The following is an 18,027-nucleotide window of genomic DNA, read 5'->3' as shown; positions in this document are numbered from 1 at the left end:
CGCATTTTGATAAGTGATAAGATAACAGATGAAATGTCATGTCATCACTCTCGATCACTAACATATTGTTGTCATGTCATTGAAAGTAATGACGTGATAATAAGATGTCCGTAACAAGACATGATGACGTGACACTTCATCAGTTACGTTATCACTTAATGAAAGATAATTAATAACAAATAGTAAAATAAAACTGAAGATTTTTTTAGATACTTAATTGAAAAAAATAAATATTAGATAATAATCTAAAAACGATCTATATTTTAAATATGAAAAACTTAATTAAACCCAAAAGAAAAATATATACAGGGATGTGCAGTCACACAATACATACAGAGAAAGTAATTTTTACTTCGGCATGAATCATTATATCTTCACAATCTTGTCAATTACTGGTTCAACGAAGGCTTCTAAATCATCCAGGTCATTCTTGAGTTCTTCAACCTGTGTTTCAATAACCAAGTTAAGCAAAAAATAATCAGCTATCATTTGAAGAATTTGGTGAATCCATGTGATTAAATATTAGTGTATATTTATTTTTCCATTGGAAAGCCCCCAAACAGACGATGAATCAAAACTAACGAATTGAAGTTTCTTACAAAACTTGTATTGAAATGTGTGTTTGTCTGCCTAAACGGAAAAACCAAACCCACCCTAATAGTAATGGTGGTAAATAGTAAAAGCATATTAGTACCTTGTGTATGAATTCTTCAGTTAACTGAGCATCATGTGCTGCCTCTTTTGATGCACGTTCTACAACCAAAGCTGCTTTTCTTAGTTTACCATTCTCAGGAAGCATCTCTGCTACATCTTCAGATACCTTTTCTGCTACCGTTGCCACTTTTTCTACCACTTTTGCCACTGCTTCAGCCTCTTCAACCACAAACTCTGCCTCCGCTGAATGCACATTTTGCCCCCACTTAACAAACCATGTAATTTGTTTTGTTTGGATAATAAACATTTATAAAATAAAGAAGGTAAAATGAATTGAATTTCTTTCAGAAACTAAAATCAACTTTTTTTTATCATTAAATGTTAGTTGTTAATTATTAGTTTTTTTAGCAGATGATCAAACCAACAACTTCCTTTCTCTTATCCCTTAATCATTCAACTCACATTAAATCTCCAAACTAAAATCAACTTATACATTTCTAGAAATTATCTTCTAATTTCTTTAGTAGGAGTGTGCAAGTTAATTTTAGATCATGGCAAGTCACTCATTTGTTAGCAAGAATGTCTAGATTTCACGCTAGTCCCCAAAGTTTTGATCGTGTACCCAGTTGTATTAATACCATCATTTTTGAATGAAATTATACAATCTTGTTGCAGTAAAAAAAGAAGAAGTTAATCTTAGATTATGGAAGAAACTTGATTTATTTCATCTTGGTGAGAGTATATCCAAATGAGGTCAAACTTCTAAATATCGAAAAATTGAGAAATTAATTTGAATGTTAAATATTTCATGTGCATAAGATATACCTTGTATTATCTGTAGTTTTCGCCAGTAAGATTTCCAGAAAGGTAGCAAGAGAGAAAGTACCATGCCCAAAACCCATCTTAACCTGCATGTTCATAAGTAAATGCTCATTATAAATGTTTTGCACACTATTATTTTCCATTCAATGGGGTTAGTACTCCCAATCCTCTCTTTAATTTTAGGTGAATTTTTCAATTAAAGGTGGATCAATGAGTTAGTTATCTTGATGTAACTAATTTGGATATCCATATCCCCGAATTCAAATCATATGTCCCCAAATTGTGTGTCCATCCCTGTCCCACCAATAAAAAAATTGACATTTTAGTTTTATATATTGACTTAAAACCAGATTATTTTAAATGACATGTAACTCATTTACTGGTGGGACAGGAACAGGAACACGACAAGTAATTTCCATATTCCACGTAAAGTACTTATTGTGTCTCTCAAATGGTTTGTTTGGTTTATTCAAATCAGTAAATAGATCAATAGCAGTAGTAAGGGATGTTAGCTCATACCAATGAGGGAAGAAGGTGAAGATTTTAGAAGCAGGTGCAGGAGCTTCTGGTTGAGCCTTCACATCCTTTATTCTACAAGTAAAGGTCAAAAACAAATTTCAGCACGTAAAATTCAACACTGAGATAAGAATTGATAGAAGATGAAAGTAAAATAAAGGTTGTTAGTAGATACCCTTTTGGATTAGTGCTTGTGTTGTTGCTATAGAATTGCTGACCAGGGTGCATCCAATAACCTCTTTCAGTTCTAGCTGCTGACACAATTGGTCTGTTTCTCTGTAGTGCAACATAGCTTGATTGGTATCTGCTGGCACGAATTACATCAACAACACCTCTGAATTTCAGAGCTATCCATGATGAGCCTCTATTTGACATATTGGTAGTATTTTCAATTTCTTCACAAAAGTTGGAATGAGAAAAGATGATTGATCCTTGCTAGAGGTACTTCTTGGTACAAAATAACCAATTCAGTAATGGAGTTGCCTCGCTTTTTCCATTGGTATATACATGTGGGATTGGTTAGTCTTGCAGGCTAAAAACACTAAGAGGGATAACAAATTAAACCAATAATTTGAATGTGAATTTGGTTGCTTCAAGCAAAGTTGTGGCCTAAAAAAGGGAAGCGTACGCTAAGTGTTGTAAGTGTCATGTGTGTTCCTTGTAAGTTAGTTCAACCTTCTGGCTTTCAAGGTAAAGTGTATTATTTTATTCTCCCTTTTGGCCTAAGTAGCAAAATTTTGGCCTTTTCTTTGGCCAGTATTTTGGTTATCTAGATGTAGTATGCAACAAAAACAAGCAAAAAGGGTTGAATACATGAAAAACATGAATAGAGATATACCAAGTGTTGATTTGTGGGATGGAAACATCGTTCTTCCCTTGTGACTGATTTGGACATTTGATCGTTAAGATTGGGGCGTTGAACCTAAACTATAGAACATGAGGGAAAAGATAATATTTTTAAGATTTTATTTAATTCTGGGCTGGTTCAGATCTACGGGAATATGAATATAATGGTTTAGGCCTAGGCGTAGGCAACCAGTTTAATAATAATAAAGAAAAAGGCTAGCTTTGAGAATGCTTTAACAAAATTTCAAAACAATAAGCTTTTATTTGGATAAACTTCTTTAGAATTATTTATAGAAAAAATAAAAGGCAAAATAAGTTAATTTTTTTTATAAGTTCAGATTTGTTTATGCATAATGACTTTTAAAGAAATTAGATGTGACAACTAGTTGAAATGGATAAGTTGATTTATTTTTTATATTTTATTTTCTTATTTTCTGTTTTAAACAAACAAACTTAGAAATTAATTAAACAAAATATAGATTAGAAATTGACATAAATGGCTTCCCAAGTACATTATTGGTTTTTTTTATTAATTTTTGTTGTTGAATGAAATGTGTACTCTTTGCTTCCAGTGCTTGTGTTGAAAAGACATCGAGAAGTTGTTCTAACAAGTGTTTATATAATCACAGAATATTACCAGTGGCACGGCATCTTGCTAGCTAGTCATTTGACATCGTATTTTTTTGTATAGGTGAACTTTTAAATAATAATATAATTGTATTACAACATGACTTTTATAAATAGATTACAGTGAAATAATTTTATTGTATTTTGGTCTGATGAAAATGGACTATGAGATATAGACAATCTCTATACAAAACTTTCCTACGTACCAAACAACATATCCTTGTGTTGCTTTTGTCCCTATAAAAAAGTTGCCGACTTTTCCAACTAATTCATAATTAATTTGTAGCTGGGTTGGCTTAGCTAGGTCATTTTAAGTTGACAACTTCTGCAAGTATTATCCGTTGTTTTCTTAAACGGCAATATTTTTTTTTTATCATTTCTTTAACGGCAATATAAAAAAATATTTTTCTCTCAGGAAAAGTCCTTCTAAGTTCAACATTTGATAATGACACTTGAAACTCTTTAATTTGGCGATGTTAGAGCAACTGCATCAGAACTGTTTGTATAGTGCTAAATGTTGAACTATATAAGCACTTGCTCCAATCTTATTAAGTACAAAGAGATGTTTGTTGGAGCAATACGTAAGTACTTATGAAGTTAATTTCAAGCACCAATGATTAAAGAATTTTGCCGCTCTGACAGTATATATTTTTATGAAATATAAATAAAATATAAGGATGCAAAGTTATTATAAGACTTAATAAAATTTATAAAGTTATTGGATCGAAGAGGGTTGCTTAAATTATATATATATATATATATAATCAATAAAATGTGATATAATAGAAGTATAGGATTCACTTGAGAAAAAAAAGTATTATGATTTAATGTTGTCTTCATCAATTTTTTATAGAAAATTAAAAATTTGAAATTATTCAAAAGAATTAATAAAAATTAATTATGTGTCATTCAAAAATTGATTAAGATTCTTTTTATATAAGAGGTAGAGAAATAAATTTAAATCATATAATTATATATAGATAATCAAAATTTAATATCATGTGATTACTTAGAGTGTATTTTAATCTTGATTGATCTAACTTGCTTATAAATTTTGCAAGTAAATAGACTCAAAATTAGAAAAAAGAGCTGACTTTTTGAAAAAAAAATGAGGATTTGGGAGAAAATAAATACATAAATGGATTCTTTTGAGAAGTATTTATATGACAAAATTGTTTCATATGCCTATTTGTCCTAGAGGCATTATTCTCAGTAACGCCTTTAAGTGTTAGTATTTTTTAGCTTCTACGGAAAAACCCTAAAAAAAATGATCTTCTATAATCAATCTAGAAATTATTTTCTTGCCAACCACATCAAAACAATCGATTTGCGTATTTATTTTCACCAAAATCTCCATTTTGGTCAAAAAGCCAAGAAAGCCATTCCTTGGTATCTTAAATGGTAAGGTAACTAAAAGTCATTTTTATTTGGTAGTAGGCTGGGCTGGGGTAGGCCCAAGTGAGCTCAAAGACAAGGACTTCAGCGGCATGAAAACGAAATGCAAGAGAAACAAAACACAAAAGTCAAACCAGCAACCGCGTGGAAGACACAAAAACTATGTAAAGAAAAGAAAATATAACTTTCCCCCTCTTGCGTTGCATAATGCAAATAGTCCATAGTGAAACTTCCAACCTCTCCTCACCTAACCTACCATTCATCCAATTCTTCTTCCATATTCCCTTATTCCCATGTTGTTTTGATGTATGCTTTCTCTCTAAACATGGTGCTGCATCACAGAAAGCTTTTATTGTTTCCACCACCACCACCACCACTCTGTAGAAGTGCCTGTCCTGAGAAATTTAATGACCCTCTACCCCCACCTAACTCCCCAGATGATTATTTGACCCAAAGTCCCACCAAAAACATCAAAATCTCCAAATACTTGATCATAAGTTTCTCCATTGTAGCAACCGCTTTCATTGTCCTCAGCTTCTACGCCATCTACGCCAAATTTTTCTCTCCTCGGAACAGGTCAATACGAAGAACACTATCACGCCCAGAAACAGAACAAGATTTCTTGGACGAGGAAGAACAACAACAACATGGTCCTGTCGTTGACCACCCCATCTGGTACATCCGCACCACCGGTCTCCAACAAGCAGTCATTACCGCCATCACCGTCTGCAAATACAGAAAAGATGAAGGCTTGATTGAAGGCACCGATTGTTCCGTTTGCCTGAGCGAGTTTCAAGAAGACGAAAGTCTCAGGCTTTTGCCAAAGTGTAACCACGCTTTTCATTTACCTTGCATTGACACGTGGCTCAGATCACACACCAATTGCCCCATGTGCCGTGCTCCCATCGTCACTGACCCCACAAGGGTTCCTTCCATGGACCCTACTGCGTTTGAAGCAAGTTCTTTTGTGGAGGAGGTTTTGGAAAATAGTGTGGAAGATGCTCAAAGCAGTAGTGATGATTTGGTGAGGAATGAGGAAGAGGAAAGAGTGCAAGAAGGTGAAGTGTGTGAAAATGAGAACTTGGCTGTGACTGTGCAGCCGAGAAGATCGGTGTCTTTGGATTCTTCTTCTGCTGCTAAGATCAGTCTTGCTCTTGCAACTGTTGTGTCAGGGGATTCTCATGGGAATCATTCAAAGAGGGTTGTTGGGAATGTGAATGGGAATTTGTCAACTAAAGGTGGTTCTTCTTCTTCTTCTTCGTCTAGTTCGGTGAAGAGGTCACGATCATTCAATGCCAAACACTTGCTATCATGGTATAGCCGTAGTCAGAGAAAGCCAAATGCTCCTTTGAGAAGCTTCTGATTGATTTCGAGTTGGAACCCAGCCTTAGGTCGGTTCTATGAAAAATTATTAGGTGGTCTGACACCATTACTAAGTATCTATAGTCTCGATACTCCATCAATCTCTATGTAACATATGTCTAAGTTTTTTCAATTTACCAGAAAGAATTAATAAAACTCAAATATATGTTATACAGAGATAAGTGAAGATTATGATGGTCATGGACCATCCTAATAATTTCTCTGATTCTTGCTAACTAGAGTGTCTTTTGAACTCTCAACAAAGGTGAGGGTTTGAAGGGTTTATGTGTGAATTGATGTAATAGGTCATGTGATGATCAAGTGTATATAAAGTATGATAGCAAAACAAAAAGGTTATGAATGAATTGAAGACTGATATCCTTGCCATTTTGGCTGATCATAAGGTACCTCGTATGATGTATGTTCTGGTTCCATCGAATTTATGTAGACCTTTTCTCAAACGTGATCCATAGAGGCTGAAATTAAATGCAGGGCATCTTATCTAAACAATTTAAGAAATTAATGTATAATAATATCTTCGAGGACTTGTGAAAATTGGTATAGAAATTGAAATTATTTTTCTAAATTTTATTTTTGTATTAAGTTTTAAATATATATATATATATATATATATATATATATATATATATATATATATTAAGTTTTCAAATAAAAATTAATTCATAATTTTCTATCTCTTTATTTTTATATTAGCATATCTATTTAATTTGATATTTATTTATTTATTTATTTGAGATGTTTCTTTATTATTAAGTATTATTTTTAATTCAACTTATTTAATAAATAAATAATTTTAATTCAATTAAGTCTGTATTATATTATTTGCTTACAATATTTTTTTATATTTTATTTATTATAATAATTTTAATTTACTAACAATTATATTTTAATATTTTTTTCATACTCAATCAACTCAACTTCAAATACAAAGATCTATATCAACCTAGACAATCCTAGTTTATACCAAAAAATATCATTTAACATGATGTTTTTCTCAAAGAAATTAAACAAGTAACCATATTTATAATTTATTTACACTTTATTTCTGGTACAAAATATTAATAGTTTTATCCACTAATTAATATTTTTATTAAAAAAAGAGTCCACTTCACCACAACAAATATCATCAAATGAGTAAGATAAAGAACTAATTATAAGTTAAAGTCCAAAGCTACAAACATTCAACAAGTCAAAAGGTGCATCTTCATCATCTAATGAAGAATTTTATCAAATTTTACAAAGTCCATTAAGAAAAAAAACGAATAAATAAATTGTCACCAATCAAAGTCTAAAGCTATAATTATATAAAAATATCAAAAGATGCATCTTCATCATCAAAAGAAGAAGAAAATTCATTGAAGAAAAATGTGAAAAAACAATCTATCATAAGTAAAAGCTCAAAGTTACAAGCATCCAAAAAGTCAAAAGATGTATTTTCATCCTTAAATAAAATTTATTCAATCTCAGAAAAAGTTTAAAAAGGAGCACACCAAAGAAAATAAAATTCAACAGGTCACCAGCAAAAAAAAAAAATACAAAAAGTCTATTTAAATGAATAATTTTCGATGTTTCATTCACATCATTTTTATGTATTTTACCATTATGACGGATTATTTTCCTTTCATTAAATATATTTTTGTGGTTGTTTTATTATGTCAATTTCACTTTATTTTTATATTGTTCTTATAAAATTTATACGAAACACTTACTTTGATCTTTACTTTAATCAACTTTAGTTAAGTGATCAATTTCTAATTTTAAAATATTTTCTTATAAATATATTGATAAATAAAAAATATCTTAATTTATATGTAATTTTTATCTCATTTAATAAAAAATAATATAAAATATTATTGACAATTATATTTTTAAATTTAAGTTAAATATTCCTTTAAGTGGATAGTTGAGCTATCATAGTTCAAGAAATGAGTTCTAAGAATTGGTCGTTTAATAAAGCCATAAAAAGTTGGATAAGTACCCTCTGGGTCTGATGGACCTGGCTTGTCTTAAAATTAAAACAAAATAAATTGCCGTGTCTTAGCTTGCTCTTGATTATGTAACGACCACGAAACGAAAATCCACAAATTGATCTAAAATATGCGTATTCCAGTATTTGTAAAAGTAATTTTGGCATTATCCTTAAATCTTTTTTTCCATCGCGAATAATTTTGTAGGCACCATCGAATACAAGTCAGAATTGTGATCCCAATTACAAAATACATCGCTATCCAAAAATAATATTCCTTTTAGACATTTCGTCGAATATGTCCGGTTATCTTTTTTGTCTGTACTTAATTTTTTTTTCATAAGTAAAATATTTTCATAATCAAAAGTTATAAGACTATTTAGATGTTCTCTTTCAATAAAATCTCTTTCGCACGTACGATTACAGAATTAAAACCCTGTCGGCGCATTTAACCAATTATGTTAAACTTTATTGTTCCATACTTCATATACTTAGTTGTCATTTATCCTTTGATAAATCACTTATCACATCTATTAATTTGTCTCTTTGTCCTTTTCTTTTCCTCCCTTCATACTCAATTCTTTCACCCCAAATTCACATTTTGAGGTGCACGTTGATATTTTTCCTATTATAGTGTTTCATTTTCTTTATTTGAATTTTATAATATTTTTTACTAAAAGAGTGTAGAAATCCAACTTGCCCTCTTTCTCTTCATGACACCTAATCTAAATGATTATTACATTATGTGGAACCATCATATATTTCTAATTAATTTTTACATGACAAAGTTATATTATATTTTATAAATTCTATTTCATAAATTAAAAAATTTAAATATGTATACATAGAGATTAACCAAAATTATAATATATTAATATCATAATCCCAAAAAATCTAATGATTTCTTCTTTTTCTAAGTGAGATACATGCATATAGTCCAACTTTGTGACGTACGTGATAGTTATGCAACACCGAATGAACAGAAGAAATAGTAGCTAACTTTACTCTCAGACACGTTTCAGATAACCATGAACCGAGTAATGAAGACAACATGAACATGATAAGAATTAAGAAAACCAGCCTCATTCGTTAATTTGTAGTGGCAAAAAGCCTTGATATTGCTCACTATCCCTTCTTTATTCAGTCTTCATTATCACACTCATCACGCACTTTCTCTAACATGGCTTCAACCGCTTCTGAGGTTAGCCAACAAGTACAATCCAATAACAGAACAAGTTTCACAAGTGTGAAAGCACTAACTAAATCACCAGAACTCACTTCCCTCCCACCCTCATACACAACCACCAATTCAGATGATGAAATAGTGGCAGACCCAGATGAAGATGATCCAATTCCCATCATTGACTATTCTCTCTTAGTTACTGGCACACTTGATCAACGTGCCAAGACCATCCATGACTTGCGCAAGGCTTGTGAGGAGTGGAGGTTCTTCATGCTCATCAACCACTTTGTGTCAAAGACCATCTTGGAGAAGATGGTTGATGAAATTTTTGCTTTCTTCAATCTTAGAGAGGAGGAGAAGCAAGAGTATGTTGGTAAGGATGTGATGGACCCTGTAAGGTATGGCACCAGCTCCAATGTTTCGATGGACAAAGTCTTGTTCTGGAGGGATTTTCTTAAAATCGTGGTGCACTCGGAATTTCACTCACTTGACAAACCACCTGGGTTCAGGTTCTACCTCACTCTCTTCCCCTTTTCCTTGTAACTCTTAAACCTTACCCTGCGTTTGGATGCAGGAATTTAAGTTGGTGATTCATTTTTTTTAACAATTTAAAATACTCACCTGTAAAATAAGCTGATTGGATGCAAAATTTAAGGAGTAATTAAAATTTTGGTATTTGTATAAGAAATTTTAATTAGTTCAAATAGGAGAATTTTAAATCTCTAACATTTTAAATTTTTTAAAATTTTAAAATTTTGCATCCAAACACATGATAACTCTTTCCAACAAGAGTTACTTATAAATTAAAAGAACTAATTCTTATCAAGTTCATATTAGAACAATCTTTCATATATATAAGAATAGTTATTTTCTATTCAAACACATAATATCTCTTTTCAACAAGATTTACTTATAACTTAAAAGAACCAATTCGTATCAAGTTTATATTGAAACAATTTTTTATATATATAAAAATAGTTATTTTTCATCCAAACACATAATAACTTTTTTCAACGAGAATTATTTATAACTTAAAAGAATCAATTTTTATCAAGTGCAATTGGAGCAATCTTTTATATATATAAGAATAGTTGTTTATATAAACAAAAGCTTACAACAATTCTTAAGATTATAAACTATGATACATAGATATTATACATGTATCTGATACCATACATATCTGATGATGTTGATGTAGCGATGCAATGATATAATGCATACACCGATATGATAGAATCCGATGTAGCGATACAATTATTTTGAAAATATAAACATATGATATGACACATGTAAGATACATATTTAGAATTTGAAATTTGAATTTTTTAATAGAAATTATTGTGTATAGTTAGTTGATTGTTAATTTAATTAATTTGATTTGAAATATTTGATGATTGATTTATTTGATTGTGTTTGATTGATGTCTTAGTGTACTTGTTTTTTGCTTGATTAATATTGAATGATTGTTTTAATGCCTTTTGGTATCACTTGATTCTCATACATTGCGAAAAGTGGTAACATCTTTCTCCTCTCTATTCATGATTTGTTTTTGATGTTGACAAAGGGGGAGAGAAAGATAAAAGATAAAATAGTAAGAAAAATTATCTATTGTTTATGAGACAATTTGTTTACATATGAAAAATATGAAATTTTCAACTGTCTCATATAAGCAATCATTGCAAAACCAAGGGGGAGTAAACTATATGCAAATAGATATTTTTTCTTTGTTGTTGCTCCTAACCTATAGGTGGTTGTCATCATCAAAAAGGGGGAGAATGTAAATCATGAAGATTTTGATGATGTCAAGAAGAATTAAGAATTTGCTTGAGAAAGGGGGAGAATGTAAATCATGCAAGCTTTGATGGTGTTGAGAAGAAATCACATGTTTGTCATCATCAAAAAGGGGAACAATGTGAATGTATGTATACATGATTTTGATGATGTCAAAAGAAGAATCAAACAAGGCTCATTTTGCTTCAAGATTAATACAAGATTGTTTCAACGAACAAAGCCTTGATTTAAGATTTCTTCAAGATCAAGCCTTGCCTCACAATGAAAGGTTTGAAGTCATTCAAGGCACATGTAATCGATTACCAATACATGTAATCGATTACCAATGGTTTGAAAGTGTGTAATCGATTACACATCATATGTAATCAATTACAAGAGACTCTGAACGTTGGGAATTCAAATTTTAAATGAAGGGTCACAACTGTTCAAGAAAAACAACCGTGTAATCGATTACACTAATTCTGTAATTGATTACCAGAGAGAATTTTCAAGGAATATCGCCAACAGTCACATCTTATAATTTGAATTTTGAATGGTCATCAAAGGCCTATATATATGTGTGACTTAGGATGAAATTGAAGAGAGAGTTTTGCTTGACAAAAATGTCTTATCCTCTCAAAAGACAATGAGAGAGATTCCAAAAGAACTTCGTTGTCAAATGCTCTCTCAAAAGAAATCCTTGACCAAACACTTGCAAAATCTATAAGGATTCTTACATAATCTTCATTGTAATATTCTTTTCTTGAAGAGAGAATTCTTCTTCCATTCTTCTTATTAAATGAGATTGGTTAAGAGATTGTAAGTCTCTTGTTGTAAAGCATCTGAACACAAGGGATGGGTTGTCCCTGTGTGGTTCAGACTTTGTAAAGGAATTTACAAAGATAGTGGAAATCTCAAGTAGGTTGCTTGAGTACTGGACGTAGGCACAGGAAGTGGTTGAACCAGTATAAAATTGTGTTTGCATTCTCTCTTCCCTTATCTTATTTATTTTGTTGCAATCAATTGTGTCTTGTATGTTTAAATAACATTGTTAAATTGATTGTTGTTGCTTCTTCTGCATTCTAAGCCTATCCCTCTTAAGATTATTGAGGCCACAAGGTTCAACAGCTACGAGGTTACCTTTGCAATTTTGAGCGCCTCGATATATTACTGGACTCAATCGGACATCCGACTAAAAAGTTATTGTCGTTTGAATTTGCTACGAGCTTCCATTTTAAACTTCAAGTGTCTCGATATATTAGGGGACTCAATCAGACATGTGAGTAAAAAGTTATTGTCGTTTGAATTTGCTAGGAGCTTCTGTTTTCAATTTCGATCCTCTCGATATATTACAGGACTCAATCGGGCATCCAAGTAAAAAGTTTTTGTCGTTACAATTTGCTCAGAGCTTCTATTTTTAATTTCGAGCGTCTCGATATATTACAGGACTCAATTGGACATCCGAGTTAAAAGTTATTATTGTTTGAATATGCTACGAGCTTTTATGTTCAATATCGAGCGTCTCGTTATATTACAGGACTCAATTGAACATCCGAGTTAAAAGTTATTGTCATTTGAATTTGCTATGAGATTCTATTTTCAAATTTGTGCGTCTCGATATTGATGCAATCCTACCCCCAAGGGTATTGGATAGAAGACTCCAAGAGGCTTGGGCTAGAGCTACTAAAGAAGGCCCTAGGGTTCTCATGAACCTTAGGGTATATTTTTGAGCCCATGGGTCAAGGTTGGATCCATTCTTCTTTGTAAATGTTAGAATTGGTTTTTCTTTCTTTTGGGCCTTGTATTTTGGCCATTCTAGTGGTATAGGGTTTTAGCCTTGTATTTCAGGGCATTTTGAGTAGTCCTTGTAATAGGGACTTTTTTTTATATTTTCATGTATTTTGGCATGGGGGTGAGCTTAGCTATTATAGGGGGTGTGTGTAGCTAAGCTCTAGCTTCTTTAGGAAGTTTCTCAAGGAGGTGAGCTTAGTTATTAGAGGGGTGTGTGTAGCTAAGCTCTAGCTTCTCAAGGAAGTTTTCTCAAAGAAGCTTTTCAAGGAAGTTTTCTCAAGAAAGCTTCTCAAGAAAGCTACCTAGTCTATGTTGGATCGAGTGGTCTCAGAATAATTAAGAAGGGGGGGTTGAATGAATTATTCCAAAAACTTTACCAATTAAAAATTTACTCTTTTAAGGCTTTTACATATGTTGTTAAGAGAATATGGAGTAGAAGAGAAACTTAACAGAAAGTAAAAGCGAAAATTAAATGCACAGCGGAAAGTAAAAGAGTAGGGAAGAAGGAAACAAACACACAAGAGTTTTTATACTGGTTCGGCAACAACCCGTGCCTACCTCCAGTCCCCAAGCGACCTGCGGTCCTTGAGATTTCTTTCAACCTTGTAAAAATTCTTTTACAAGCAAAGATCCACAAGGGATGTATCCTCCCTTGTTCTCTTTGAAACCCTAGTGGATGTACCCTCCACTAGAACTAATCCACTAGAGATGTACCCTCTCTTGTTCTCAGTCAAACCCAAGTAGATGTACCCTCTACTTGTACCACAAAGGATGTACCCTCCAATGTGTTAAGACAAAGATCTCAGGCTGTTACACCTTTGATACTTTGTGAATGGGGATACAAAAGAATTCTCAGGCGGTTATACCTTTGAACGCTTTTGTATTAGGGAATGGGAAGAATCAAAAGAATTCTCAGACTGTATCATTTTAAATTCTTTGACAAGGAAGAAGGGAGACACAAAAGAATTCAGGCGGTTAGTCCTTTGTTCTTTTGGAAAAGGGAGAAGAGAGACACAATAAGAATTCAGGCGGTTAGTCCTTGGCGAATTCTTTTTGGCAAAGAGAGAAGAGAATGAAAAGATGAATAGCACAAGTTTTCAAGGTTTGTAAAACCAGAAAACTTCAGAAAGCTTTTGGTACAAAGAAGAAAAAGAAGTTTAAAGAGATTCAAGGCTTGTAAAGGATTGTAAGAGATTAATTGATAAAATGCAAAACAAAGCCTTGCTTTTATAGACTCTTCATGTCTGGTCAAGAAGGCCATTCAGAAGAGTTATAACTTTTTAGAAAAACTTAAAACCCATTTGAAAAATTCAAAACCTTTATGAAGAGTTACATCTTTTGATTTTTCAGAAACAGTCACTAGTAATCGATTACCAAATAAGTGTAATCGATTACCAAATAAGTGTAATCGATTACACAAAGCTTTTGAGTGAAAGGATGTGACTCTTCACATTTAAATTTGAATTTCAACGTTCAAGGGCACTGGTAATCAATTACCAAAACATTGTAATCGATTACAACCTTTTGAAAATATTTGGAACGTTGTAAATTCAGTTTGAAAACTTTTTCAAACTCATTTTGCTACTGGTAATCGATTACAACAATATGGTAATCGATTACCAGAGAGTAAAAACTCTTTGGTAAAGGTTTTGTCAAAAACTCATGTGCTATTCAAAGTTTTGAAAAAACTTTTTAATACTTATCTTGATTGAGTCTTTTCTTCATTCGTGAATCTTGAGTCTTGAATCTTGATCTTGATTCTTGAGATCTTGAATCTTGATTCTTGATTGTAGACTTTATTCTTGAGTCTTGAATTCTTCTTGATTCTTGAACTCTTGACTTGTTCTTGATTCACTTGAGTTGTTCTTTGATCTTTGAGCTTTTTGTTCATCACCTTTGTCATCATCTTTTGTTGTCATCATTGTTATCATCAAAACACCTTTGAATCATTTTTGATTCATCATGAAGCTTTGCTTCCACAGTCTATAAATAGAAGCATGTGTAACGCTTGTTGTAACTTTGATGAATGAGAGTCTTGTGAGAAATACTTCAAAGTTCCACTTCTTTCCCTCTTTTATTCCTTCAATTTCGTGCTCCCCCCTCTCTCTTTCTCTCTCTCTTTCTTTTCCTCCATCGAAGCATCCTTCCAAGCTTCTTATCCAAGGCGTATCTTGGTGGTGAAACTCCTTCTTCCATGGCTTATTCCCTAGTGGATGGCGCCTCCTCTCACCTCTTCTCCTTTGTCTTCCGCTGCATCTCCATGGTGGAAAATCACCATTAAAGGACCTCGTTGAAGCTCAAAGATCCAGCCTCCATAGAAGCCCCACAAGCAAGCTTCCATCAAGTGGTAATCAGAGCACAAGAGCTTCAAGTAGGTGCTCCTTAAACCTCCATTAATTTTTTGCTTTGCCTTCTCTTCCATTGTTGTTTCTTCATTTTTTCTCCATGTATCTCCTCACATATCTTGTGCTAAATGTTTTTAACATGATTCTTTAGAGTTTCCACCGGTTAAACTTGTTGTAGAAGCTAGATTTGATTTTCTATGGTTCAAATTTCTTGTTCTTGTTCTTGAACCATGAATTGTGTTGAGTTTAGGTTCCTTTGAGTTTTGTCTTGTTATTTTTTGTGGCTGAAACCTAAATCATAAAATTCTTACAAAAATATTAAGGTAGAAGAAAACCTAAAAAATCTAGAGTTATTTGTTCACCTATTGTAGTTTTGTCATAGAAGTCATGTCTAGTCATGAAACTTGTCACATAAGATTTCTTATGTTATGCTGATTTTTATTTTCTTGTTTCTTTGTCTAACTCATTTGTTCATGAGTGTATAAAATTCTTTTAGCCTATTATTTGATTTGAGTCAAATCTTTCATGTTAATTAGTCCTTAACATGTTCATGCAAAATTCTTAGAGAGTCTTTGATTGTGAACCTTTTCTTGAACTTTTAGGTTTCCTTATGATTGTGTCTATTGTGAATTTGAGTTTTGGTGATTGAATTGCTGGCTGAAATGTTAATCCTAAGTGAATATTGAACTCCTAAAACTTTGGTAAACAATACTAGTGAGTTCAACATACATAGGAAGGTTGAAAGTAAGCCCAAGGCAATCAATATACTATGCTTAAAAAAAATTGCTGGTGCTGGCAGCTTGGACATACAAACTTGTAAAAATTACTGAGAATTGTTTACTTCGAATTTTGAGCTGAAATTTTTACTGAATTTTCTAGACATCTGGAAAAAAGTTAGAAAAAAAGAAACAAGTGATTTGGATAAAAATAAAAAATACGAAAAATCACACAAGTTGGCAGGAAAATCAGTATCCAGAAAAAAAAAGTGAAAGGGAAGTGTGCTTGTTGTTTTGGCTCAAAATTTATTCTATAATTGGAAATTTCAATTGAAAATTAGTGTGAAGACAAGTGCCAAAGCTACAGGTTTGTTGAGTCTTTTTTTTTAGTTTTTTTACTCTACTCTAGAGCCATTCTAAGTGTCTCTTTGAGTCCTAGCTTGCTTCTATGTCCTTTTCATTGCTTTAATTGTTGAATAATCCTTGAAAAATTGTCTTGTTAAAACTCCATTGGTTTAGCTTTCATTTCATTTTTTTTGGTCTTTGGTTATTGTTTGTCTCTTTGTTTCCTTGTTTGTGAGTTGTCATATAGGGAATTGGAAAGGAGGATTGGTGTCATCCCTTGAAGAATTTGAGTCAAGAAGCAAGGGGCCAACCACTTTAAGAGCTATTGGACTAAGAAGTACTCCAAATTGAATGAATCACCAAAGAGAGAGCAACCACCAAAATTGAGGACATTTTGTAATTTTTTTAATTTGCAATTTAGTTACCTTGATTGCTTTCAAGTTTTGTAACAAAAAGGCCTTTCATTGGAAGTGTGTTGGGAGCCTCCAATAGGTTACCAAACTTCCATTTGTGTGTGATAATTTTAGGAAATTTTTCCTTAGGATAATGAGTGTTTTGTTGGGAACCTTGAATGTGGTCATCCAAACACTCTTAGGATTCACCTAGTTTACTTTTCTTGCTTACTATCATAGCTTATTTCCTTTACCTTCCATTGTCAAACCGCCTAGATAACTTGCATTTTACCAATTAGTTTTTTCCCTTATCTTTCACACCTCTTTTAGTGTTTATTTTGGCTAGTTTCAACCATAGTTTCTTTTACCTTTTGTTTTCAAACCTCCAACAAGAAAGAACCACAACTTAGGAACCAACATGAGTCATCATTCATCTAGTGTTAATGGCAAGGGTACTAGTCATAAAGACCCTTTATCTAGAATCTTAGATGAGTTGAGTTCCCTCAAGTTATGGAAAGAAAAACAAGAGAGAAAAGAAAAAGGGAAAAAAAGAGTTGAAGAAATAAGTCAAGGTGAAAGAAAGAAAATAAGAGAGGAAGAAAGAAGAAAAATAATGAAAGAAATGAAAAAAGAAAAATATGCCTCTTATAGTAGTCATAACTCTTGCAAGAGCCTAAGTGAAGAACTTCGTGACTATTACGAAGGAAGGCATAGGTCACATCTTAGACCTCACTCCCATAGAAGAGAAAAGGAAAGAAAGCCTCAAGAGGCTAACATTAACCTCTCATACTTCCATGGGAAGGACAATGTAGAGGCTAACTTAGATTGGGAAATAAGGGTAGAGCAACAACTTAAAAAGAAGTATACTTCAAAATCTTATGGCTCTCACTCTTATCCAAAGAAAGACCAAGGTCAAGGCATCTTAGGGGTGACACCTTCTAAGCCCAAAGATAATAAGGGGAAGACAATAGAAAAAGCAAGCCCCTAAGGCTAGTACGCAAGAGAAAACTAGCTCTATAAAGTGCTTTAAATGTCTTGGAAGATGACACATTACTTCTTAATGCCCCACCACAAAAACCATGATTATGAGGGGCCAAGACATTTATAGTAGTCAAGATGAGGCTACTACTTCACCTTCCTCTAGTGAAAGTGAAGAAGCAAAAGGGGAAGAATCTAGTGAAGAAATCTACCCCCAAGAAGATGGACAACCATTAGTGGTTAAAGAGAAGTGTAAGGAGGTAAGTGTCTCCTCCAAGAGGTTAGCTAAGAAGGAAAC

At 32.5% G+C, this 18,027-nt stretch overlaps 3 protein-coding genes across 3 annotated transcripts in view; 2 read left to right on the top strand and 1 right to left on the bottom strand.

Annotated features, from left to right (window-relative positions):
- Window positions 1–291: 291 nt before the first annotated feature.
- LOC100500336 (uncharacterized) lies at window positions 292–2,459 on the bottom strand. Its single transcript, NM_001249585.1, is given in 5 exon segments — window positions 292–444; window positions 695–897; window positions 1,480–1,562; window positions 1,996–2,067; window positions 2,168–2,459. Coding segments are annotated over 5 exon segments (636 nt in total). The 5' UTR covers window positions 2,368–2,459; the 3' UTR covers window positions 292–366.
- Window positions 2,460–5,071: 2,612 nt separating this feature from the next.
- LOC100801551 (RING-H2 finger protein ATL54-like) lies at window positions 5,072–6,435 on the top strand. The gene has a single exon (NM_001317429.2). The coding sequence runs from the start codon at window positions 5,165–5,167 to the stop codon at window positions 6,221–6,223; it is 1,059 nt and encodes a 352-aa protein (NP_001304358.2). The 5' UTR covers window positions 5,072–5,164; the 3' UTR covers window positions 6,224–6,435.
- A 3,331-nt stretch (window positions 6,436–9,766) lies between these two features.
- Window positions 9,767–18,027, top strand: part of LOC100805795 (probable protein phosphatase 2C 76) — a 34,949-nt gene continuing 26,688 nt past the window's right edge. The window contains exon 1 of the mRNA XM_006593689.3: window positions 9,767–9,901. The gene's annotated coding sequence lies outside the window, so the exon portion shown is untranslated. The remainder of the gene's footprint in view (window positions 9,902–18,027) is intronic.

Source organism: Glycine max, chromosome 13, assembly GCF_000004515.6.
Source record: "Glycine max cultivar Williams 82 chromosome 13, Glycine_max_v4.0, whole genome shotgun sequence".
NCBI lineage: Eukaryota > Viridiplantae > Streptophyta > Magnoliopsida > Fabales > Fabaceae > Glycine > Glycine max.
Note: the sequence above shows the minus strand (reverse complement) of the source record. Positions and strands in the feature narration are given on the sequence as shown.